At 41.6% G+C, this 25,647-nt stretch overlaps 3 protein-coding genes across 10 annotated transcripts in view; 1 reads left to right on the top strand and 2 right to left on the bottom strand.

Moving 5' to 3' along the window:
* Positions 1 to 14,832, bottom strand: part of ATP7B (ATPase copper transporting beta) — a 46,570-nt gene extending 31,738 nt beyond the window's left edge. For 2 of the 4 annotated variants that reach the window (XM_066611541.1, XM_066611550.1), the window contains exons 1-4: positions 8,413 to 8,898; positions 3,950 to 5,174; positions 1,382 to 1,624; positions 407 to 570 (exon numbers count right to left, since the gene is read on the bottom strand). In XM_066611541.1, the coding sequence (XP_066467638.1) occupies positions 407 to 570; positions 1,382 to 1,624; positions 3,950 to 5,174; positions 8,413 to 8,652 (1,872 nt within the window). In that variant the 5' untranslated portion in view covers positions 8,653 to 8,898. Of the gene's footprint in view, positions 1 to 406; positions 571 to 1,381; positions 1,625 to 3,949; positions 5,175 to 8,412; positions 8,899 to 14,755 lie in introns of those variants that run through there. The other 2 variants (XM_066611568.1, XM_066611558.1) reach the window with 2 other exon arrangements.
* A 474-nt stretch (positions 14,833 to 15,306) lies between these two features.
* Positions 15,307 to 25,211, top strand: ALG11 (ALG11 alpha-1,2-mannosyltransferase). Its single transcript, XM_066611527.1, has 4 exons — positions 15,307 to 15,377; positions 18,088 to 18,324; positions 19,420 to 20,348; positions 22,571 to 25,211. The coding sequence occupies exons 1-4, from the start codon at positions 15,355 to 15,357 to the stop codon at positions 22,840 to 22,842; spliced, it is 1,461 nt and encodes a 486-aa protein (XP_066467624.1). The 5' UTR covers positions 15,307 to 15,354; the 3' UTR covers positions 22,843 to 25,211.
* NEK5 (NIMA related kinase 5) overlaps positions 20,893 to 25,647 on the bottom strand; it is a 37,235-nt gene continuing 32,480 nt past the window's right edge. For all 5 annotated transcript variants that reach the window (XM_066611489.1, XM_066611481.1, XM_066611497.1 and 2 more), the window contains one exon: positions 20,893 to 25,007. In XM_066611489.1, coding sequence (XP_066467586.1) covers positions 24,782 to 25,007 — 226 coding nt within the window. In that variant the 3' untranslated portion in view covers positions 20,893 to 24,781. The remainder of the gene's footprint in view (positions 25,008 to 25,647) is intronic.

Genomic DNA, 25,647 nt, shown 5'->3' with positions numbered 1-25,647 from the left:
GCAATTCAGACCCTGACATATTTGCCAAGAATTACTTCGAGCCTCAATTAAATTTCACTCAGAAATTCAAAGTATGGTCATTTTTCAAGATTAAAATCCATCCAGATTTCATTACAAGATACACATTTTATAAAAATTAAAAACAAAATAAAACACCCAACTCTCTCTCACCCCAAGCCAGGTTGTGTCACTGGCATTAGAAATTTGTTACAACCATCCTGTCACAATGGAATTTAATGCATAAGCTTCAACATTTGTATCCATGAACTCAAAAATCAAATGGCATACTTCAAAGTGTGCACATTCATATTGCATTTGAAAATGTGTTTCATTGAAAAGATGAAGTGCTCCATGGGGGGGGGGGATGTTTCCATCCAACCAGTCTATACACCCTCTAAATACTCACTTTAAGATTTATACTGCCAGCTGCATCGGTGTAATCTTCTATGACTGATGCTTCAAAGCCTAAATTCTTGATCAACTGAGTTATTTCAAGAGGCTGAATTAGGTCTGGCTTGTATTTTATCTCTGCTTTCCCTGCCATCAATGCAACAAGCACAGAAACTATTCCTGTAACAACAGATTTGCATCAGACACAAAACTACTTCATGGATCATTCAACAACCTACTCAAGAGCAATTGCTCAATCCATCTTCATTGTTAGGCCACAGTTTTTGTTATTCAGTTCAGGTGGCTGTTGCAGACAGGGAGGATGCTCCTCAGAAATCACTTGCTTCCCAAGTGAGGCTTGGGAGGCTTGCTTCCCAAGAGGATGCATTTACAATGGAGATGCTCCACTTCTCATTTTAGTTGTGCTGATCTCACCCCCAGATGTTGCATAAATGAACTGCATTTTCTGATTCTCTCGAATTACCATCCAACAGCAAGATGCTAAGCTATCTCTAATGCCATAGGCATGCAACTTTGCTAATCAGCAGTGAACGCTCAGTTCAAGTGCCACCTCCCACCCCCTTACCCGGGCAGCATGCTGCAGCAATTTGATGCACCCAGCCAGCAGATGTAAAGAGCTATCATTCTTCCTCCTTCCGCATCGGATATGAAAAGAAAGATGGGAAGGGAACAGGAGGGAAGTTATGGGCTAGAGCATATTTTCACCTCTCTTCTACTTCCTCTACTATTTTGTCCCTTTTCAAATCCAGAGCAAGAGAAGAGGCTCTTTGAGCTGCTGGCTGAGCACATCAGACCATTACTACCTGTCTCCAGGGGTTATCACTAGCTCGCCAGTTTCCTTGTGACAGCAAGGAACACATGCTGCTGCCGCTGCCATACCACCCGCTAATCTGCTATCTGAAGCAACCACCTCAGTTTCTTTCAGGTGAGGCTGGTCTTAAAGAGGAGAGATCAAAATCAGCTATTTTACCATCTTCTTTTTGAAGATTCTTCTCAATGTTTGATACACATGATGCACATGTCATGCCTGTGATTTCCAAAAAAAATTTTTCGGTCGTTCCTGCACTGCAGCGCTTTGAAGAATCAGGGTGCAACTTTTTCCACAACTCATCATCTCTGTATGGCAATTCTGAAACAACTTCCGTTCTCAAGGGAGCAGCAGCGAGTGTGCCAACTTCCCTATCCCCATCAGTAGGTCTCCCAGTAGTGGTGTCTTCAAAAAGAACATCAAAATGGCATTAATATGAGTTACAGCTTAACATAAAGAAATCATTGCCTGAAAGCTATCCAGAAGAGGGTCTGGAGCCTCCTTAATAAACATACAATCCTATTGGTAGCTGGCATCATGCTTCTGAAAAATTTGGTCATGCATTGAAAAAGTTAAAGGAACACCACAAGAATAAATATCTAAAATACAATTTCAGGAAAGGTTAGGTGCTCATTCTACACCACTGGTTCCCACAGGTGGTCCACAGGACCCTGAGAAGTGGTTCCCAAGGACTCAGGAAAATCACTTCCAGTGTCTTGCTGAGTAAGTGCTCTCCTACAGACCACTGAAGGAGCTGCAGCTGCAATGGTCCATTCTCCACCTTCTCTGGTGGTCAGTGGTCTCCACCAGGGACCACCGCAGACAGCCACTGCCAACACTTCCACTGTCTTGCCAAGTGCTCCCCCATGGACTACCAAATATAATTGTATTTTTTGTGTGCAGGGGAGTGAGGATTACATGTGGTCCAACCCACCACGTTGGGGTGGTGGTGCACAGCTTGATGAAAGTGTTGACCCAATGTGCAGCAGCAATGAAGACCAATTCTATGCTCGGGATCAATAGAAGAGGTACTGAGAACAAAACAGCTAATATTATAATGCTGTTGTACAAATCTATGGTAAGGCCACACGTGGAGTATTCCATTCAGTTCTGGTCACCACATCTCAAAAAGGACATAGTGGAAATGGAAAAGGTGCAAAAAAAGAGCAACTAAAATGATTACAGGGCTGGGGCATATTCCTTATGAGGAAAGGCTACGGCGTTTGGGCCTCTTCAGACTAGAAAAGAGGCACTTGAGGGGGGACATGATTGAGACATACAAATTTATGCACGGAAAGGATAGAGTGGATATGGAGATGCTCTTTTCCCTCTCACACAACACCAGAACAAGGGGACATCCACTAAAATTGTGTGTTGGGAGAGTTAGGACAGAAAATAGAAAATATTTCTTTACTCAGCATGTAGTTGGTCTGTGGAACTCTTTGCCACAGGATGTGGTGATGGCATCTGGCCTAGATGCCTTTAAAAGGGGATTGGATAAATTTCTGGAGAAAAAATCCATTACGGGTTACAAGCCATGATGTACATGGCCTCCTGATTTCAGAAATGGGCTATGTCAGAATGCCAGACACAAGGGAGGGCACCAGGATGCAGGTCTCTTGTTATCTGGTGTGCTCCCTGGGGCTTTTGGTGGGTCACTGTGTGATACAGGAAGCTGGACTAGATGGGCCTATGGCCTGATCCAGTGGGGCTGTTCTTATGTTCACGATGATTCTGATTTTTGCCTCAGTGGTCCACAGGCTCCTAAAGGTTGGGAACCACTGTTCTATACAAACACAGAGGGGAGATGGGAGAAAAGGATGCTGGTGGTATATGTATAGTATGTGAAAGTTTGGTACAGTTATCCCAGTCACGGAATGTAGACAAAGCACCAATACAATCAGGAGTGAGGTTTACAGAAAGATCCTTTCATCAATTTACACTTCATAGGTAGAGTGAATATGTCTTGGATTGTATACAGCTTCATTGGCAGCCTTAGAAAAACAGCTCATCCAAGGGACTGCTTGGGTTATTTTTAAAGTTAGGCAGGCTCAATTTCTCATTCCAAGAACAATATTCTGTCCATGGAAACGCATGTGTTCTCTTTTACAGATGACTTTCTAAGTATCACTGACTTTGACTAAGTTTTGTGAATAACAGAGCTGACCATTTTTAATCAAATAACTTTTTCCTCTTCAAGGACATTAAACCCAAAGTTAAAGAGAATAGGACTTCATCCATACCACATGGTTATGGTCATATGCTTCAGATTAATTGAACGCAACAGCAGCTGTCACAAAACAAATATGTGTTCAATTCAAGGCAACATTCAAGGCAACAGCAATATCTTTGAGATTTCACAGCAATGGGATTAAGGGCCACTGCAACCAATTCACTGGTGTACAGAAAAACATATCCCACACACATTGCTTTATTTATATTTTTAGGGTCTACTCTTGGGTTGGACTGCACAAGTTCTTCTCTAAAACTTGGAGAGATCGTGATCACCACATGAAGGTGTTTGGCCATTCCAAAGCTGAGCTGAACAGTTCAGAGGATCAAACACAGCTCCAGAGAAATGTTCTGTCAATTAGCTTGCCTATACAGTCCGTTCAAACAATTCAGTCTATAAATATATGTTTACAGTTTACCAATCATTAGCTGCTACCTGAATAGAGGTAATAAATATTCCTCCTATTCACAAGACAACATAGAAAAGGCACACGATACCTGTTAGGACAGAAGCATCAAATCCCATGTCTTCTATAGCAATTCTCAATTCTTCAGAGTTAGTTATCACTGCATCATAGGATATAGTTCCAGTCCCTTCAGCTAAAGACACAGATATACACACGACTCCTTCCCTCTGAGATACAGAGCTTTCAATGGATTTCACACAGGAATTGCAGGTCATTCCACCAATGCTAATTACAGTTGTGCTGAATTTATCTGGCAGCTGTACTTGGGGAGAACTGCTAGGAAAACAAGGCAAAGAAGATGAAGTGCCTGAACTAAGCGCTCCATCATGGCCCGGCACATCACTAGAAAAGGATACTTTAAAGTTACCAGGAGGAAGGGCCTGAATGGCTTGCTGCAAGGAAGACGGGGTGATCAGGTTCTGATCAAACCACACAACAGCCTTTTTTTGTTCCAAGGACACTTGAATAAGGTGCACACCAAGTAAATCTGAGATTGCTCTTTCAATTGTGTTGATGCAGGATTTGCAGTGCATCCCTTCCACACCGAGAACTACGACAGAGGCTTCGTTGACTTTGTTCTCCAAAGGAGCTCCTCCACCATCAAGTCCATCTGGCATTCCAACGTTGACCTGCTGTAAGCGTTCTGTGTCAATCAAGCCAAGTTTCAATGGTGCTGGCTTATTCTTAATGGTGCTTTCGTATCCCAGACTATCTATGTTGTTCTTCAATTCCTCAGGCTTAATTACATAAGGAAGGTAAGAAATAGTGGCTTCCTGGGTGCTGAGAGCCACTCTAATTCTCTTCACACCATGAAGCTTCCCAATCTTTCCCTCAATGGTGTTGACACAAGACTGGCAGGTCATGCCTTCTATTCTGATCTTAACCAAAGCTTCGCTGGTCCAATGTGCAGAAGTCTGTATTGCTTCTACAATGCTAGCATCAAATCCCATGTCTTCAATTTCTTGGCAGATCTGATGGGGATTTATTTCCAAATCCAGAAACTTTATCACAGCATTACTTTGCTTGAGAGAAACCTTGATGCTCACAATTCCTTTGACCTTGGAAATTCTGCCCTCTATGGATTGTACACAGGATTGGCAAGTCATACCCAAAATCTTGATTGTAACAGTGTTAACTTGAGAATGAAGTGGGGGTGGATGTTCTGTGATTTCCTCAAAACCAAGGTTATCAAAGGCGAGTTCACGCTTCATTGCTGATGCTGAGACATAGGCCAGGGAAGTGCATCCAGATACAGTCTAAAGTTCACAGAGAAAATGAAATTTAAACATCTCTAAATAATAATTTTGGCACTGTTAACTACAAATATATCAAGCACAAGATACACAAGGTTAACCAGTTCACAAAACTGGAATGGGCAAAAAGCTTTTGGGGTTACTGCCTAGTTACAAAAACAAATGGATTTCCTTGCCAAGACAACACTGCTGTTTTCTAGGGTAACTTATAAACACACACAGAGCAACAAGAGTTGTGGCAGATGTATCCAAAACGTAGTTTTTTTCTACATGTTGCAGTTTTCTAAATTTTACATTCACATAGTCACGCTAAGAATTATGAACTCCTTAAATCACATTTCATGTCAACCCACTTAACACTGTATTTCACTATCTACATCTTGCACATAGCACATTTCAAAACTGAAATATTTCAAAAGCCCTACAGAGTTGAGCATGAAAATGTTTCATATCCAGGTTGCAATTCTGAATATAAGTAATTCAGTGTGACTGACTTCTGAGGAAACAAGCTTAGGGATTGACTCCAACATTTCCAGTGGATTATAGTTTGGTACTGTACAATTACATGTGTACAAATCATTGAAGCTTCTGAGTACTCCATGTTAGGAATCCTATAAATCTAGTTTTAGCAGAATTAAAAACAATTAGCTTAATAAATTGAAGTATAGAGTACTGTGATACAAAAACTGCACAGAAAAAAAAAGCAGTGGCCACTTTATTCACCATGCTAGCTATGCTGCATCTCACTTGAAATTGTTCTCCAGGCTATGTCGCTTTTGCTGCCTCGCTTTCCTTCTTCCTAATTCATTCCTTCCCCTCCCATGTTTCTCTCTTTCCATATCTGCTTTTACTCACATTTTCTTCAAAACTTACCTATACTATACCTACAGAATAGCTACCTGCAAAGTAACTGTATTGGAACCACGGAAGATCTGGTGAGGCGGTAGAATGTGGTGTTTGCAGTGGCCCCTTTTAAGAATTAAGGCCTGGCCTTTCAGCAAAGGGTGTGCTGCACAGCTGCAGCCACTAGAGGCAATGAGATCCCTAAGGATATAAGGAGCACCTGAGGCAGGAAGTGGGTGTGGGTTGCAGAAGGAGTGCAAGTTGGGAGAGGAGGCAGACTTGGCTTATTGACTTTGGCTTGGCTACTCTGACTGACTTACCTGGAATCTGACCTTGGACTGTGACTTGGCTGACTGACTTTGGACTCTGACTTGGATACTCTGCCTTGTGGACTGACCTTCTGGCTAATTGACTAATGGACTACTCAAACAGGCTGTGGAGAGCTAAGGTGTGCTGCTATACCTGAAAGGACTGCTGCCTTAGAAACTGGGAGGAGGTGTCCCTGCAGTTTAAACAGCCAAGTTATCCAGGTGGTGGAGTCTAGCAGTACTGCCATAGAGAACTGGGGCCATTGTTGAGCAAAGAAAGGGAGCTAATTAGTTTAAAGTGGGCATAATTCTCCAGGCAGAGTATTTTGCCTTGGAATCTGGCAAAACAGTAACCCATCCCAAAAGGCTTTCCTACAACACAATTGTATGCATGTGTACGTTCAGGAGTAAGTCTCATTGAATACAATGGAGGGAAGTGTTATACATCCCTGACCATGCAAGAATTTAACTACATTTTTGTAGGAACTGAATATAACACAAAGAGAAATGTATTCTGTAAACGCACTTAATGGTTAAGGGGTAAGGGGAAATCAAAGGGATGAGCCATAGCCAGCCCCAACCCTGCGTTGGATACGGGGCAGGCCAGCTAGCCTCCCTGTTGCAGCGTGGGTTAGGATTGGGCTACCCAACTGAAAGCCATGTTTAGCTCCACTATAAGCCGAGCTACAGTAAGCATCCATGCTTTTACCAAGTATGCAGCTATAAAAATGCCTTTACTCCTATGCAAGCCCTAAAGTACTAAAACCAACTGTGGAATAAATCTGTTGAAAGGTAACTACTACTTAAACCACTGAACCTTTTGTACTGTTATTGCTAGAATCCATTTCCAGTAAGCAGATTATTTATAATTATGATAGCTTCCATTTTCAAGCAATTATTATTTCAGCTTCTATACTGCCCGCAAACAGATGCCTAGCTAGTGTCAGAGCAAACTGTTTTTAAAGAGCTGGCTGATGCAAATTACCTGAAAAGAGGTAAATAATCGTGCTAGAAAATTCTCAGTAAAAGGACATGTTAGTTTCAGGAGAATAATGAAAGTTTGATATAATTATGCAGTTATAATAATGTGGCTCAAGGTCTCCAGAGACCCATATTCCTTACTTATTTACTTACTGTATTAATATCCCACCTTTTACCCCAAGGCGGCTTACAACAATAAATAGAAATAAAAAAATGTAATCACAATTAAAAACATAATTAAAACAAGGTAAAAACACTTCACAGTTGGAAGTTAAATGTATATTTTAAACTCTTCTGGAGATTTATAATAATGCACTGTGTTAACAAGCATTCTTTCTTCCCACATTGAGTAATGCGACAGAAAGTGCTGGTACAAACTGGTGAGGCTAGGGGTTGCCCCCTAATAGTACAATCCTATGCATGTCTACTCAGCAGCAAGTCCCATTTCACTTAATGGGATTTATTCCCAGGTAAGTGTGAATAGGATTGCAGCCTAACGGTTGTGTGCACGTGTATTATTAAAGAGTGATATAACTTAGATGAAGATGCATAATATCAACAAAACACAGATCAAGAGAATTTAATTGCTGGTTTGTATTTTCAGTTTACCAAGTCTGCTTTATTTTTCACATTTTTATATCTCCCTTCCTCCAAGGAGCTTAGGGTTGTGTGCATGGTTTTCCCTCCTTTTATTCTCCCAACAACCCTGTGAGGTACATGAGGCTGAAAGAGAGTGACTGGCCCATGGTCACCCAGGAAGCTTCATGGCTGAGGGGGATTTGAATCTGGATCTTCCAGGGCTAAGTCCAACACATGGTGGTCCAACCACCATGACACCATCCTGGCTTGAAAATATTCTATTTTTAGGAATAGAAGCTTATATCAGGAAAATATTTGTATTTAGAATTAGATAGTACTTCCACTGGGCTGAAGATTGTGTCCTAGGGCAAGTTGCTTCCAAGGGACAGTTCTATAACCTCTGTACAGTTCTAAACTATCTTTGCGTGCAAGTTCCATTTCTCTCTCACAAGCTAAGCCCACAGTAAGATTTGAACGCAAGTCTCCGCACACTACCGTACATAGACATCCCTCCCTCCCATTCAACTGACCTGTTGGCCATTGCTTTCTAGCACTTCTGGCAAGTTACTGTAGGGGATGTTCTCCTCTTTTTGAGATAGGCTGCTTGTTTTCACAATACCTCCTGGTCTGCGAGGTTCACCATTTTCCAACTCCGACAGCTTTTTAGAAGATTGCTGCTTGCAAAAACACACCAGAGTGATGTTCTTGTGGTCTAAAGTTGCAAGCGAGGACTGGCTCTTTCTCAAAGACCTCTCTTTTTGCTTTTCCATCACTGTGTCCAGTTTAAATTAGGCTTTCCAGTATTTTGAACACACACACACAAAGTTGTTCTCAAGATGCTATTTGGTTTGAGGCTGCAACAAATGTTCTATTTCTACATCAGCACAGCGAACTCGGTACAGCTAGATAGTTGCATCAGCTCCTCCTCATCTTTTTCATAATTGGAAGCAGCACGTTGCACTTGGCCGTATACATTTACAAACAGGTTTAAGTATTCCCCACCAATTGTCATCCTCGCACTCCATGAGAAACGGTATTCAACACTATTCATCTTTGCACACGGCTCTCCCAGTGTCCTCAGTCAAGGACGCCTTTCACAAGCTTGTCAAACACAACTTGCATGAGGCAACCCAGTGTATTATTAACTCCACCAGCTAAGTTTTCATCCTCCTTCAATCCAGGCATGTTCTAAACACTGAGGAACTATGACTGGTGAAATTTTATTTGCAGACACTTTTTTTAAAATAAAACAATGAGAAGGAGAGTGGAGTGTACACTGTGAATTTATGCTAGACAGGGACACAGAAAATGCTGACAGCTACGAAGCTTGCGATCAAATTCAGAAAAGGTTAATCAAAGTATTTTTGATTAGGTATGAAGTGCTTGTACAAACTATATTCCCAATAGGGTCTACTACATTTTCTTGCTGACTCCCCCACCCCAACAGCTATTTGTAGCAAATATCCACTTTTGAGGGGAAACAGCCCACTCAAAATAGGAATTTTCAGTGAGAAAATAGCCCAACAGAAATGCTAAGCCTTCCCCCCACCTGGCCTGATCAAAGAAAGGAACACTTCTGGCCCACTTCCTGTTTTACATCTAGTGTTTACTGCCAAGCTTAATATCACATTTAGTTTGGCCCTTCCTCACAAATGCCTGCCAAGAGCACATCCACACCCCTTCTATACAGAGCCCAAATCCACTACTTTGGCACATGGCGTTTCCATGTGCCAAACCATAATCAACACAACTTCCCAAGTGTTTTTCTCTATTTCTGCTTCCTCATCCTTTTCTTTTTATCAGCCAAACTTTGCCCACTCTCAACCCTGTGAGGTAGTTAGTCTGAAATATAGTATCTGGGCCAAGGATGCACTGTAAGCTTTGCTGATTAGGGATTTGAACTCTGATCTCCTTGGTCTGGGTGCAACACTACACTGGCTCTCATGCTTGGAGAGCCATCTCATGGAGTCAGGACATAGGCAGTGGAAAAGTAGTGGGGTGGGAGGAATACCAACTGCAATAACAAATCCCCTGCTCCCTTCTCTGCCCCCACTGGTAAAGTACCTTTCAGACATAACCATAAGCAAAATCCATGGGTATTATTTCACAAATGCAGCTAGCCAGGTCTTGGAAGAACAAACAATGGTTCCTCCCCAACTGTAATCTCTTGGTTCCTCTAACAGCAAAAACATTTTTAAGACACCTAAACAATAGAACCGCAACCTGAACCTTGGGCTCTAGAACAAAGCTGAAGAGAGGACTGTTTAAGATGACACACAAAAGGGAACAGAATCAGGTGTGCTTATGTATTGGCAGAGGTTATGGGGGGAGGAGACATTTACCCTTGAGATGCATATGTAATCTTCCACTGTAGAAAACACTCATCAGACCAAATTGCAAGCTTAGCAGCCATTTGTTCTGCATCCAAATTTGTCTTTTTTCTTTTGCAGAGAAAAAGATTGGTTTTAGAATATTAGAACTAGTGCGCTAAGTAGCAGATAAAAGTATTGGACTAGGAATTGCTGCACTCATTCATGAAACTTAGTGAATGACGTTAGGTCAGTTATAGCCTAATCTACCTCACAGTATTGTTTTGAGGAAAAAGTGGAATGCCTGTCTGTACATTGTCCTTGGAAGCAAGGCAGGATACAAATATGATTATTGGGCACAATAAAATCACTCCCTTACTATATCATCTTTGATTGACATTTCAATGAGAAAAAGTCATGAAGCAGTCATAAAAACTATCATTTGCCATTAAATTATGCAACATCAATTTTCTTTTTTTGTACAACTCTGTCCTATATCAGTACAACCACTGGAATTGCAGTTGTCAAAGCACTTACAATTCTTGAGTAACCATGGAGTATTGCTATTTACTCAATCAAGATTTGCAGCCCAATCCTATGCAAGTTTATTCATAAGAAATTCCCACCAAGTTCAATGAGGTTTACTCCCCAATAATTGCACCCAGAATCACAACGATGCAGTTTATTCACTATTACATACACTCATTGTGCAGTAAAAAAATTAAACAAACCTTTAAGAAGTTATCTATAAGTACTTAAAACTTACTCTGTATGTCAATAATCTAAAGCTTCTTTGGTGCAAAGCATTTCCCCACATTTTGGAAGCTATGCCCTCACTCTTCAGTAGTTCCCCAACACTGTCAATGCTGCATGATGGACACCAAGAGAAAAGCAAAAGCCAACAACTGAGCAACCAGGAATTAAAGGTCACAAGATGGTCATGTGAATGTTCTTGTGCCCAGCTAATTTAATTTTTTTTTAAATTTATCTACAGGTTTATTGTATGAAGTTGCCAGCATACATTTTATTCAGAGACCAAGTGAGTAAATCCAACTTGCCTGCATAAGTGGCTTTCCTGTGCTCCCTTTCTGCCTAGAGTTGGGCTTCCTAAACATTATAACCCAGCAGTGCATTTGTTGGACTAAAATGTTAACTTTTTATTGGTTTTTTTTTCTAGTTGACAACTCCTGTAAGAGCAAATCTTTCAGTTATGAATTGAATAAATCTAAAATAATTGCTAGTACTCCAAGCCACACTAAAACAAGTTTTCTTTCCTCCCCAAAAGTTCCACATAATCAGGAGATACCTGAAACTAGGTTTATGGTCCAAACCCATCAAAGACTAGCAGGGCAGGAGGTCTGGCTCAGTTGGTAGAGCTGCCGCCTTGTATGCCTGAAGATCTGAGGCTGCCAGTTCGAAACAACCGGAAGTACCCAAGAACTGATGACACACTGATATACTGATGAGCTGACCCTTGGTGGCAGAGAGCAGTTGCCGTCAAGTGGAGCATGGGAGGCGAAGGGTCAGAGAGAGGCCAGATCGGGAAGGAATCCAGCTGGAACAAGGAGTTCTATGAAAAACTAGAACTATTCAATTGTAAAAATCCCTACGGGCAGCCTGCCTATGTAAGCCTATGTAAACCGCCTTGGATTAAAGTCTGAGGAGAAATCTGACAACCAAAGAAAGGCGGTATATAAATACCTGTATAAATAAATAAGACTAGTGCTGGTGGAATGCACATTCTGCCAGTGCAGGCTGCCGCAAAGAAGCCATAAAGTGGTCTGGGGATGGGGCAGGGGGTTCAGTGGTGATGGTGCCTGTCAAATCCAAACCTCCTTCTCAGGCCTGATTTGCCTGCACAGGAACTTGCACCACCAATATTGCTGCCATAGGTCTGAGTTGACTCATAGCAGCTACTAGTGCTTTCCCCAGGGCAAGGGGACAAATGTCCTCTTAATGCAGTGAGAACACCAACAGCCAAAACTCCCCCATAGGATGCAGCAGAGGCCAAGCTGACATTGCTACATCACCACACAGGGGTTTCAGTAGGATTGGGCTGCTCATGTGAAGGAAAAACATGCACATTTTACCTACTTTGAAGAAGGAAGCAAAAGAATGACTGAAAGTTTGGCAACGTAGTACCTGATATGTTTTCTGTGATCTTAAGGTTGTACCCTAAGGACACAATCCCAACTCACTTTCTAGCACCAACATAAGGGTAATGCAACTCCAAGGTAAGGGAACAAACATTGCTATACTTTGAGGAGGCCTCCGTGACTCCCCCCCCCCCAATGGCAGGATGCAGCACATGCCCCACTGGCACAGCTATGCTAGTGCTGGAAAGTTGGTTAAAATTGTACCCTAAGAATACAATTTATATGTTCATTTGTCTTAGACCAGGAAGTACTCTTGACCAGTTGCACTACCTCACAAAGACTTTCCAGTCATTATCCACTATTGTTGCGATCAGTAAACCTTTCCAGAAAGTTATACCAGTCTGGGAATTCTGTGATGAATATACAACGTCATAAAGGCTCATGGGACAGGATGAGGCAAATAGCTCAGTCCTTTAGGTCACCTACTTTGCCATCAGTGTAGTCTTTTGGGTTGAATGTCTCAGTCTTGGTGAACAGCTGAGCTCTAGTGTCCAGAACCCAAATTCTCAACATGAAACTTGGGAAGTGCTAATTGAAACACCAGGAGAAAGAAGTTCAATGCTCTTTTGATAGGGGTCTGTATCCCCAACACAGAAGAAGCAAACATGCCAAGAGACACAAGAAGAATTACACCAAACGTACATACGTTATATGGTATGATTTTTCAGGACCACTTGTGATCAAAACAACTTTGGACAAAACCTCTGTTTCTGTGAGTTATACTGGCTATCAGAATGACAGAAAAAGAACATATGTTCTTTCCTCCTTTCATAGAATTTAAGACTTAATCTCTTTTTTATATATTGTAAGACACTTCAATTACTTTTCAGAGTAAGGCAGGGAATAAATACGTATAAAACAAAGCTAATAAACCTTTTGCTTTGGTCAATGTGATTCAGATAGGGTATTGTCAAATTAGCAGCACATACCATAAGCCAAAGAAATTGGAATTTTTAAAATGTTAGAGTATTTGGCAGTGTCAAAAGCATGTGCAAGAGAGATTTCTAATTTAGCACATTTAAGCAAATTACATAATCAAATGAGCCTTCTTTCTAAATTCTAATGCTCATAGAACCTGAGGAAGCAAACAAACCTTGGATTTTAGTCCTTTTTTACTTTCATTCATGGCCGAGGAGTGAATTTACAACACCAAGCATGTCACAATTTTTTGTCATTCTGCTCCAGCTCAAGATCATAGCAAGAGGGATCTCTTCTGTGCTGTCTCTCTTCTTGTATCTCCAACTCTAACAAAGAAATTACCACATCTCTTTACTTGACCTTTCCCCCTCTTTAACTTATAGTAAAGTCCAGTATTTTCCCATGAAGTACCAAAAATGGCCACTTTTTGTGTGGTAGTATTGACAAACTGCAAATTATGAGCTTCATAATTAAGAAATGTGCCAAGTTCATTCGGATAGGTCATTTCACCACAAGTACATTAAAAAATGCAAACAACCCAATACCAGAGGTGGTACACAAGGAAAGAGACCCTGTACAGTATTTGCCTTAAAGAGCAGTTCTATGTGTGTCTACTAAGAAGCAAATTCCATCATGCTCAATGGGACTTACACCCAGGAAAGTATGTTTAGGACTGCAGTGTTAATCAACATTTTAGTTTTACATAGCACCTAATCTTAATTTCAAAAGCAATTCTCTCATTTGCTTATTTACTATGAGGAAATTTCTATACAACACATAAGTACCCTTTAAAAAGTTTAAAAGTGCTACCAATTTCTTTTCCTATGACTCTCCCTTTCCCACTTCCCTACCAAAAAAAAAAAAAAAAAAGGAGGAGGGGAAGAGAAGAGGATTACAATCCAACATGTTTCATCTTAATACCCTTCACAGCTTACCAGTTCTTGGGTCCAGTAAGAAATCCACAATGATACATGGCTCCCCATTCTGTCAAATTTATATAGCTCAACCTCCAAAGTAAAAGATTTCCCATATAGGCCCATTACTTTCCCAAAATGATATATTTCTCATACAATTAATGCCAGGGGTTTGAGTGTTCATACAAAAAGTGAAGGCGTTAATGTGCCTGCATTAAATACAGGCTTAGATGTGGTATGTTAGATTTATAAAATACTGCTGTTCATAAATGGAGATAATAAATTTATCTTGTAAGTGAAGATAATTTTAAAAACTCCAGTATAAGTTTATGTATAAATTAATAGAGTATAAATTACACTATTAAATTAGTGCTATTATTAATTTATTTATAAATTTATACATTATATATAATTTATATTTTATAGAATATAAAGTACATATTTTATAGTATACATAAATTTTATAAACATGTACTTAAAGATATATAAATTTAGTGCTATTGTTAGTGCTAAGTATATAAATTTAGTGCTATTGTACAAATTAACTAGGTATAAATGAATGCAACTCATAGTCACCCCAGTTGCTGAGACTGGCCACTGCTTTCACAGAGCACCCAGCGTGGCGGACCGCAGGGGGAACAGTCCCTTCCAAGGGATGCAGGCGAAGTCCTTTCCCTGCCCAAGTTACCCTTTAAATTTTACCCAACTTCGCTGATCGGCTACGCGAAGCTCGATTCTGGGGCGTTATTGGCTGCTTTGACTTCGGGCGGACGCCGATTGGCTCTTCAGGCGCACCGATAGCGGCGTCTGATTGGCCCTTGCTCTGGAGAAAACTCTTAGGTGCCCGGCGAAAGGCCATAGAGGTAGACGTTGTTGGCATTGTGGGAAAAATTACCCTAGAATGACGGTGCAAGAGCGACGCCACGTTGGAACGTTCAGTGTTTCAGCATTCTACCCCCCCGTCTCTATGCCACGAGCGTCGAATGGCGACTGCAAGCGAGCACTGTTTGGGGGTGGGTGGGACGCATGCGCACTCGCTGGCGGGGAAAGGCGTTCCCAGGCTGCGCGTCTCCCGGAAGGAGGTGGGGAAAAGGTAGTTGCGTGGTAACGGCGGCTTCCTGGGACGGCAGAGACACTTCCGGGATGGTGGAGAGACGTTGGCGGCGGCTTCCAAGATGTCCGCTTGGCGGTTTTTCAGGTGTGAGGCCCCCTCCCTCCCTGAAGGCGAAGGGAGGCCCACCCAAGCCGCCTTCCTGAGTGGCGCCTGGCGGGACTCCCCCCTCCCTGGTCAGGGCCAGCCTTGTGGAGGCCTTTGGGCCTGTGCCTCCCACCCCCGGCTCTGAGGGGCCTCCCACCAAAGACACGCTGGCCCAAGCGAGGGGCTGTCAGGGCGTCCCGGACCTTGACAGGAGCAGCTGCCGCCAACGTTGGGCGCTGCCCTCAGGCCCAGTCCTGGCCAGCTTTCCAGCGCTGATGCAGCTGTGCCAGCGGGGTGTGCGCTGCCTCCTGTGGTGGGGGAGTCGCAGAGGCCTCCTCAAGGCAAGGGAGCGTCTGTTCCCTTGCCCCTGCTCTGCATTGTGGCTGCACCGTCCTGCCTCCAGCCTGCCTCAGCCTCGCCTCCCTCCTCCCACCAGGTGGGCGAGGATGGCAGGGCAAGACTGAATGCTCCCCCTCTCCCTCCGCCCTGTTTTGAGCCGGCACTGCCTCCTTTGCCCAAACAGTCAAGGTGAGGAATGGGCCCTGGATCAGATTCCTGCGCCCCACCTCTCCTTGCCTGTCCCTGGCTGCTTCGTGGGCAGCAGCACACCCCCCATCTCCCATAGCAGCAGTGGGTGGGCTTCCACTTCCAATAAGCTGGAAGGGGATTGGAGAGCCAGTTGAAGCGGCTCTGATGGCAGGCCGAGGGACACATTGGGCAGATATGTGGTGTGGGACCCTCCCTTTGTCAGCTCCCCCGTCTTGGGGCAGCAAGCATTTCAGCTGGCCGCATTGCTGGGCCAGCCCTGGAAAGGGGTAGGTTGGGAAAAGATCTTGGAGATAGTGCTCTAGCTCAGGGGTGTCCAAAGTTTTTGGCAGCAGGGCCACATCATCTCCCTGACACTGTGTCGGGGGCCCGAATTAATTTACATTTCAAATTTGAATAAATTTACATAATGAATATATTAAAGATGAACTTGAATGAATGAATGAAGGCCTTGCAGTAGCTCAAGGCCTATAACAGACCTTGCACAAAGCAAGGCCAGCCTTTCCTTTGCTGCCGCTGTTGCATCACAGATGTGAAACAGCAAGCAGTGGAGGGAGCCCTTGTCCCACATCTCATGGGAAAGATCAAAGAGTCACCCTCATGCTGAGAGCAGTTGCGTAAGGCCAGTGTGGGCTCCAACAAATTGCCAGAGGCTCATTGGAGACTGGGGGCTCCCTGAAGGCCGCATTGAGAGGCCTCGAGGACCACAAGTGGCCCCAGGGCCGGGGTTTGGGCACCCCTGCTCTAGCTCACTGGTGGGGCACATGCTTTGTATACAGAGAGCCCCAGGTTCAATCCTTTACAGCTCCAGGTAGGACTGGGAGAGACCCTGAAGAGCTCCTGCCACCCAGAGCAAACAACCCTGACTTAAAACAGTGACCAGTGGTCTATCTTGGTATGAGGCAGCTTTGCATGTTCAAAAGACTCTTCTGTTGAGCAGGGTGTCTGAAGTCTTATTTAAAGGAAGCACAATACTATGTGCTTCCTTTACTGTGTACCAGCAATACTGTGTACCAGCAAATGTTGTTCTGTTGGCCCTTCATACCATTGAGGGCTGCTCACAGCTATTTAGCAGGTGATCTGTTGGTCCTTTGTTTCTACCAAGTTGAAATACACACCATTGGATGGGATGCCTCCGGTAGTTCCTGCCTCTTGAAAGCAATAGATCTAGATTAGAATAAGGCTGCAGTTATGCCCAGTTTCATGTGAGTAAATTTCATTGAACATAGAACAGTCTCTTCCTAATAAATATGCATAAGTGGCACTTTAAGTGTCTTGACATTTTCGCTCACCCTCTTTCAAGGGAGGACTGGGGCCTTGTTGATATCATGCTGTCTGAAAGGCAGCAAGACTTCTCTGTATTTCTGAGCACCCCTAAATTACAGTGTGGAGTAGAGATTCATCCCTGACATTCTATTTAGTGTCCGGCTTGGGAGAAAAGTAGCAGGGGGCTTCGTTTTGCAGTCATAGCAAGCTCTGAAGCGTATCCAAGCATCTTCAAAGCCCAGGACAAAGTAAAAGGCAAGCTCCTGGGCAATGTAGACATTCCTGCAGTATACTTTCCTGCAACAGTGCTTTCTTTAGGGCTGACTTCTGTCAAAATGTGTGCCAAGTTTTTGGGTAGCATCTTTTCAGTAAGTAGAATAGAATGAGTCATTCAAAAGCAAAGTTGACTACAAAGTGGTATTTTAGTCAGTTCAAATAATGTCTTTTGAGGAAGACTCTAGAAAGCTGAGCATTTTTACTTTCAGTCAAGATGCTGCACTGCTTGAACTTTGTTAGAGGAATGTTGATTTTTATCTTATGATATTCATGCTAGTAATAAATTGTGTATGGTGTTTTGATATGTACTCTTGTCTGCATCTGGTGTTCAGAGATAGCCTACTTTGAGAACCAGGAGGTTGTGTACACCCATCATGGCTTGTAACCTGTGATGGATGTTTCTTCCATCAATCCCCTTTTAAAGGCATCTAGGCCCTTAAAAGGCTCTGCCACCTAGAATTCTCCAATAGTTAGGTTTGCCATAAGAAATATCAAAAATACAATTTTTTTTTGTACAAACACACAAACTTCAGACATCAGTTCTTCAAATATCAGTATTTCTTAATAAATACTTTCTAGGTTTCAGAATTGTTACTGTATTTCTGTTTCTCTCTTGTTCCAGGTTGCTGTCAACTTTGTTTATCCCTACAATGGTGGCAAGTGGAATTCTGTGCATCTGTGTCCTCATACTGCTCATTGGTTTAAGGCTGTGGATCCGACAAAGAGCTATACGTCAGTTAAGAAGCCGAATAGAAGAAGTGAAAAGGTCACTTATAATTGCATTTTTTCATCCATATTGCAGTGCAGGTGGTGGAGGAGAGAGAGTGTTGTGGTGTTCTCTAAGAGCACTGCAGAAAAAGTAAGTACACATTTCACTTCTGTACAGTGATGTAGCGCTTTTGCTTTACTGCCTAACGTTCTGGAAACTTGTTGGAAATGACAGACTGATCTGGTAAGATAATATCCCTCAACTAAAACCTTGTTTCTACTTGCTGTCATTGATTTTTTAATTATATTCTTGTATCCGTATTGTATTTTATTTTAAATAGCAGTTGGTTTTTGGCTGAATAAGCTCTCAGGATGCCTTACAAAACACAGGAAAAATACATGTACTGCTCTTATATTAATTAAAAGGAGCTCACAATTTTTCTTCACTAACTTTAAGCAGACACTGGGTATTAATATAGCCAGGATGAACCTGCCCTCTTGCAGCCTGTTGCAGCCTTTTTTGCCACTATCTAACAGAATGGCTGGTGATTAGGGAGATGCTACCCTACGAGCTTGGGAAGTTACCTGTCATTTTTTCACCAGTCTTGTACCTTTGCGTCTTTTCTTCTTAAGATTGAAGTTGGGGGGGAAAATAACAGCCCCACAAAGCAGTTACTAGTCTGCTCATGTATTTTTGGGCAATTTAGGAATTTCCTATTTTTGACATGGTCTTCTTTTTACTATAAAATAAAGTTGATATTAATTGGAGAGTGCTGGATTAATGAAAATGAAAATAGACAGAGGTATTTGTTTCAAGTGAGTAAGACAGGATTACAGCCGAAGTCTTACTGAACACAATGGGTTTACTTTGAGTAAAATAAATAACACCATTTTCAAATACCTCTAGGAGTTTCTGTGCAATCAGTATTTTAAGGAAGACAATTATGAGGCTAAGTTAAACATTTATTTTCCTATAGGTTTTGCACTGATGTGTAGTAACTCCTTTGCTGTGAACTTTTTGTGGGGGTTACTCAAGCTTCAAGGTTGGAGAGCATTGGTTGGACCAGCATTGGAGACCGCTGGTCTAATCCACTGTAGCAAGATTCAGCCATGAAGCCATTTCATGGAGCAAGTTAAAAGGGACCAGAAAACATAAAAAGGAAAATATAATCAGTTGCATTTATGAATTATGTTTTTTCTTCCCCTGAGCAAGTGTTTGAGAAATAAACAACATTTCATTTTCCAGGTACCCAGATGCCACTTACATAGTCTATACTGGTGATAGTGATGTCACAGCTGAGAATATCCTCGAAGGTGCTTACAGACGATTCAACATCAGATTAAATCAACCTGTGAACTTCGTGTTTTTGAAGCAACGCTACCTAGTGGAAGCTTCCCTTTACCCTCATTTCACTCTATTGGGTCAGAGTTTAGGTTCTTTGTTTCTTGGCTGGGAAGCTCTTATGAAGTGTGTTCCTGATGTTTATATTGACTCCATGGGTTATGCCTTCACACTTCCTCTCTTTAAATATTTAGGAGGTTGTAGGGTAGGCTGTTACGTTCACTACCCCACAATCAGTACTGATATGCTGTCTGTGGTCAGGAATCAGAATGTCAACTTTAATAATGCAGCAATCATCACAAAAAATCCCCTGTTAAGTAAACTGAAACTTGTGTACTACTACTTTTTCGCTTTCTTATATGGCTTAGTTGGATCTTGCAGTGATATTGTCATGGTTAATTCTTCATGGACTCTCAATCACATTCTTTCCCTTTGGCATTGCAATGACTGCACATATGTCGTGTATCCGCCTTGTGATGTTCAGACCTTCCTAGATATTCCTCTCCATGAAGAGAAGAATGCTGTGGAACAAACTATTGTTTCTGTAAACCAGTTTAGGCCAGAGAAGGATCACTCTTTGCAGATCAGAGCCTTTGCTAAGTTGTTGGAAAAGATTGCAGGGCAGCAGGTGCTGCCCAAGCTTATTCTTATTGGGGGCTGTCGTAATCACGAAGATGACCGACGTGTAAACCAACTTAAAGAGCTCTGCCAAAAATTGGGTGTTGAGAAAAGAGTGGACTTCAAAGTCAACATTCCATTTGCAGAGCTAAAGAAATATCTAGCAGATGCAACCATTGGTCTTCACACCATGTGGAATGAACATTTTGGGATTGGTGAGTAGTTTTGCATATATTAATTTAAAAATAATGTATAATCTGACTTTCATTTTTTACAAAATGTACCAAGGCAGATGTACAATCAAATTCCAAATACAACAAAAATTAAACAGTACATAACCAAAGAAGCAGTGAAAGGCAAAATGATATTCATAAAAGAGTAAAAAGCAGTGTGAAATCAAATTATGTCCTTGCTGGAAAGGTAAAAAAGGTTCAGTTTACTTCTCAGTAGAGAGAGTTCCATAACAGTGGCATATTTAAAGAGAAAGCCCTTCCTCATGTTGCTGCCAGTCAAATTTCAGAAGCTGATGGCACATGCAAGAGGACCTCCTAGCTGATCTCAAGAGATGGGCCCGCTCATATGGAAGAAAGTGGTCCATGGCGCTTTTTTGAATGTATTTTAATTCTGGATCCAAGTTTTATTTTGTTTTTAAATGTCCTGTTTTTACACGCATATCTATATAATGTTTTTACTATGGTTTTATCTGTGAGCCGCCTTGGGATAGAAAGGCAGCATATGAATTCTATTAATAATAATAATAATAATAATAATAAAGGTACCCTGGCCCTAAGGGCTTTAAATATCAGAACACTACTTCCTTTAATTGTGATTGGAAACAAACTGGAAGCCAGTGTGCACAGAGGAGAAGCAGGTTGATGGAGAAGTGGTCTGACAAGTTTGAACCATCTTGCCCTCATTGCCACATAGGCTCCCACATTCTGCACTAATTGCAGTTTCTGAACAGTCTTCAAAGGCAGCCCTATATAGTATGCATTGTGATAATCAAGTCTCAAAATCTGCATGCATAGACCACTGCAATCTGGTCTGAACGATTCAGGTATGGTCACAGCTGGCCCACCACCCAAAGGGCACCACTGCTACCTGGGCATCCTGAAGCAGCAAATAATCCAGAAAGATTCCCAAGCTGTAGGCCTATTCCTGCAGAAAGAGTGCTGATCTAGTACCTGCATTGCACTTTCCTAAACAATAGGACACGTTTTGTCCAGATTTCATTTTTGCTTGTTTGCCCTCATCCAGTCTCCCACTGACCTCAGACACCATGCCCTCATGTGGCCTTATATGCTGTGAAGTTGTTTCTTTGTTTCCCAGTGCTTAAGTTGGTGATCAGTTATGGGGATTTATGCTACACTTTCAGTACAAGAATGTTATGCTGGAGTGTTTGCTCATTCTTGCTAGCAGATTAGTTATTCCTATATTGAGAATACTTGCTTACAGTCATTTAATGAGGTTGAGTTTGATTATGAATTTGTCTTGGAGTTGTAAACTGAACAGGTCTAATCTCTGTTCTGTAGCTTATCATAAACCCTTAAAAAAAATCCCGACCACAATGACTTAGAAAGTGCCAAATGTCCACCGCTGTAGTTACACACTTGTATCCAGAACAAGACTACACAGATTAATTGTATTCAATACACTTGCCATAGCTTTTGGTTTACTAATATTTTTCACTTAGTACTGAGGAAAAGTTATCCTATTAATGAATAGCAAATCTAGAGATATGCTGCTATTCAACTACCTTTTAAGAACAGCCCCACTGGATCAGGCAGTAATTTCAGTTCTGTCCACTTTCTTGCCAAGCTTGAATATGCTAGTGTGGTGAGAAAACTAGCATACTATGAGGATTAAGTTAACAACGTAATCCAATGCATGTTTACTCAGCAAGGTCCACTGTATGCCGTGGAGTTTACTTCCTAGGGTTTAGGATTGCACCTCCATCTGTGAGGCTCTGGGCACGGCTTTTTACAAGTAACACATAGCTGCTGCAGCAATTGTTGAATTGAAACAAATGTAAGCATTTAAGTTTGTTTCAAATCTTCATTAGTTCAGTCTGCATTATTTTTTATCAGAGGTTGGTCCTATGAAATACCACCTTATCTATTTTGTGAATCATATTCTATTGAATGAAGAATCCCATGTAAATTCAACATCCCATCTTGAAACTACAAAAGTGAAATGTCATTGGGTGCCACCAAACTATTGGTGCTGCAATTTGATGGAAGCTTTTTGTTCCTAGAAGGTGCTTCTGATGATGAAAGTTCTGGATATCACCTGTTGTGGATATCACCACTATGTGAAAGTTCTGGATATCACCTGTTGTGTTTTCCCAAAAATGTTTAAAGGTGTTACAGATATTGACATCTTCAGTAATGAACAACTGAGAGAACTAAAGTTCACTACAGTTTCAAATCTCTTACAGGAGTCGTTGAATGTATGGCAGCTGGCACAATTATTCTTGCTCACAATTCTGGAGGACCCAAGTTAGACATCGTAGTGCCCTATGATGGAAATACAACTGGTTTTCTAGCAGAAAATGAGGATAGCTATGCAGAGACTATGGCTCATATCTTTTCATTATCTCCTGCAAAAAGGATAGAGATCAGACAAAATGCTCGTCAGTCTGTGAGAAGATTTGCTGAACAAGAATTTGAAGAAGCATTCCTGCTATCTGTGGAACAGTTATTTAAATAAAGCATTTTCTGTATATAGTTCTGGTCATACTTGAATCACTGTGGTATTGCATTTGTATTTTTCTAAAGCAGTGTTTCTCAAACTGGGTCGGGACCAACTAGGTGGGTCACAAGACAATTTCAGGTGGGTCCCCATTCATTTCAATATTTTATTTTTAATATATTAGACTTGATGCTACCATGATATGTGACTGCATTTGGGGAAATGTTATAGACCTGTACTTTTAACAAAATACTATGTATATTCTTTTAACAATGATAGTAAAGGAAACGTACTCCTGGGTATGCGCGGGTAGGATTGCAGCCCAGGATAGTTAAAAATTTTCCTGCTTGGTGATGTCACTTCCAGTCATGACTCTCATTCTGTCCCGGTGGGTCCCGGTGCTAAATGTGTGAGAACCACTGTTCTAAAGTATTTGTGAGATTGATTCTCATGAGGGTGGAGATCTACAACAGAGTGTACATCTTTCCCACTTCGTATAATTTACTGAGGCAAAATACTATTCTAGCGTTTTAACTTCTATTGTTTGGAATACAGTAATTCACACTTAACAGGTGAGTATACCTGAATGATTCAGATTTGAGAAACCCATTAGAAGAGTTGTCTTGCAAGGGCCCACGCTGCATGTGTGTGCATAATAAGTGCTTGGCAAATGTATAGAGAGCAGAGATCAGCAACTTATGGCCCACAGGTCAGATGTGGGCTGCCACCCAAAATCATCTGGCCCATAGTCCCAAGAAGATACCTAACCAGCCCAGTTCTAAAAAAGAATTCAGGTTTGTAATTCTGTGTAAGGCTTACAATGTGAGCAGATGAAGGGCGGAGGCTTCCCTTGACCACCATTCTTTGGGAACAAATCTTTTTCTTAGCTGTATGGCCTAAGCAGGACGTTCGTGCATGTCAGAGCCAGTGTCTAGCCCAGTGATTTTCAACCTTTTTCATCTCGCAGCACACTGGCAAGGCACTAAAATGGTCAAGGTACACCATCAGCTTTTTGACACTTGACAAGGCACACTATGCTGTCAATGGGTGTTCATATCCCCTAATGGTCCTATTGATAAATGACCATCTCCCAAATTCCTGCAGCATACTTGGGAACCATTTGCGGCACACCAGTGTGCCATGGCACAGTGGTTGAAAATGGCTGGTCTAGCCCCTAGGCAGAAGAAGGTATATAAATACATGTATAGAGAAAGACAAGCTTACTAAGTTTCAGTGAGTGTTGGAACAGATAAATCACTATATCTTTTATGCCACTTGATGACCTTTTGGTTAAAACAAGTTTATATGAACCATTCCTATTTACACTCCAGAGGGAACTGCAAAACTGAAAATTCTTTGTAATTGAAATAGTTTACTTGTAGACAAGTTTAACATTTAATACCAAATCCCACAATTTATGGCATGGGTGTTTGGACATTTGTATTTCTAAAACTAGGAAATAGTTGGTGGTTTGTGTATGTGTGTCTTTTTTGGCAAGTACATATAAAAACATAATATACTTCATGACTTATTTCTTATCAAGATAGTTATCACAAAGTATTCAGTTTTACATGGCTATGGCTCAACTTGCTGTTGTGTGACACTGAAGTTCAATTTGATTTTCAATTAATCTTTGTCATCAAGGCCTTACTAAGATGTACCCCTTACTTATAAAACAGAAGGTTGAATTTCTTAATATTTTCTTCCCAGCCGTGGTCTGTTTGGCCTACCAGATGCTGATCCTTGTAACAGGGCTGTCCTTAGCAGTAAATATGTAACTCCCCAGTTGTAAGTTGGCTGAAACTGTCCTACAAAATGGAAAATGAAAAGTATCCTAGGAAATGGTTATACAGTATATGCATGAGTGTTTCTTTGTATGTCAACTATTATTTCCTAAAATAATGGCTACTGCTGCTTGCAATAACACACCCTTAAGAAACAATTGCCCAAGAGTGTGTTAACTGATTGCAGCTTCCTGTTCATTTTTGGGTGGATTAACATTGTCTTCAATCTCTTCACTAGGTTCTCTAAGTATACTATTAGTTAGGCATTCTATTTTCAGTTGATCTTTGTCCACTGACTCAAATGGATCATTTAAGACCTCCTCTTCTAAAGCAGATACCACTGTTTCCAGGGATGCTACCAGCTCAGCCCGTAGTTCATCTTCTGATTCTTCAAAGTTTCTGTTTAACAGGAGAAAATGGATATTCAGAATTGTGGCGTTTGTTAAAGCAACTCATCAGTGTGTTTTGTTTTTAACATTAATCTGAAAACTGGTTCTTGTATTACACTCATACTATAGAGAGTGCAGGATCCTCATTATATCTGTGACCTGGGCAGGACTATCTGAAACTGTTACTTATGAAAAATAAAGAGATGTCACTATACATATAGTGTAAGTCTATGGCTTCCCCATTTTCTGTGATGGCACTGGTACATTGAACCATTGTCCTCTTAAGAAAACTGGAGTGGTACATTACACCCACGTTGAAAAATCAGTTCATACTTCCCTGAGATCCTAGTTAGAACATAGAAGATGATAGGTGTGAGGCCTCCTGGAGACTTCTTGTGAATCAATCAGATCACTATGAAACTATTTTCTGTTCCTTATCACATTCAAGTGACAACTGATACAGCTAACCTGGAGCATTAAGACCTGTGCAGTTTGACAACGTTGGGTAATAGCTTCTGCCAGTTTGCTACTCATCATATGTTCATCATGTTATCAGCCAGGGTGGCCCATGTAGTAAGCTGGGGGAGGCAACTTGCTGGCTAGGAATGTCTTGCAGCCATGTCTGCTTGCCATCTCCCCAGCTGCTCTGC

Source organism: Tiliqua scincoides, chromosome 1 (genome assembly GCF_035046505.1).
Source record: "Tiliqua scincoides isolate rTilSci1 chromosome 1, rTilSci1.hap2, whole genome shotgun sequence".
NCBI lineage: Eukaryota > Metazoa > Chordata > Lepidosauria > Squamata > Scincidae > Tiliqua > Tiliqua scincoides.
Note: the sequence above shows the minus strand (reverse complement) of the source record. Positions and strands in the feature narration are given on the sequence as shown.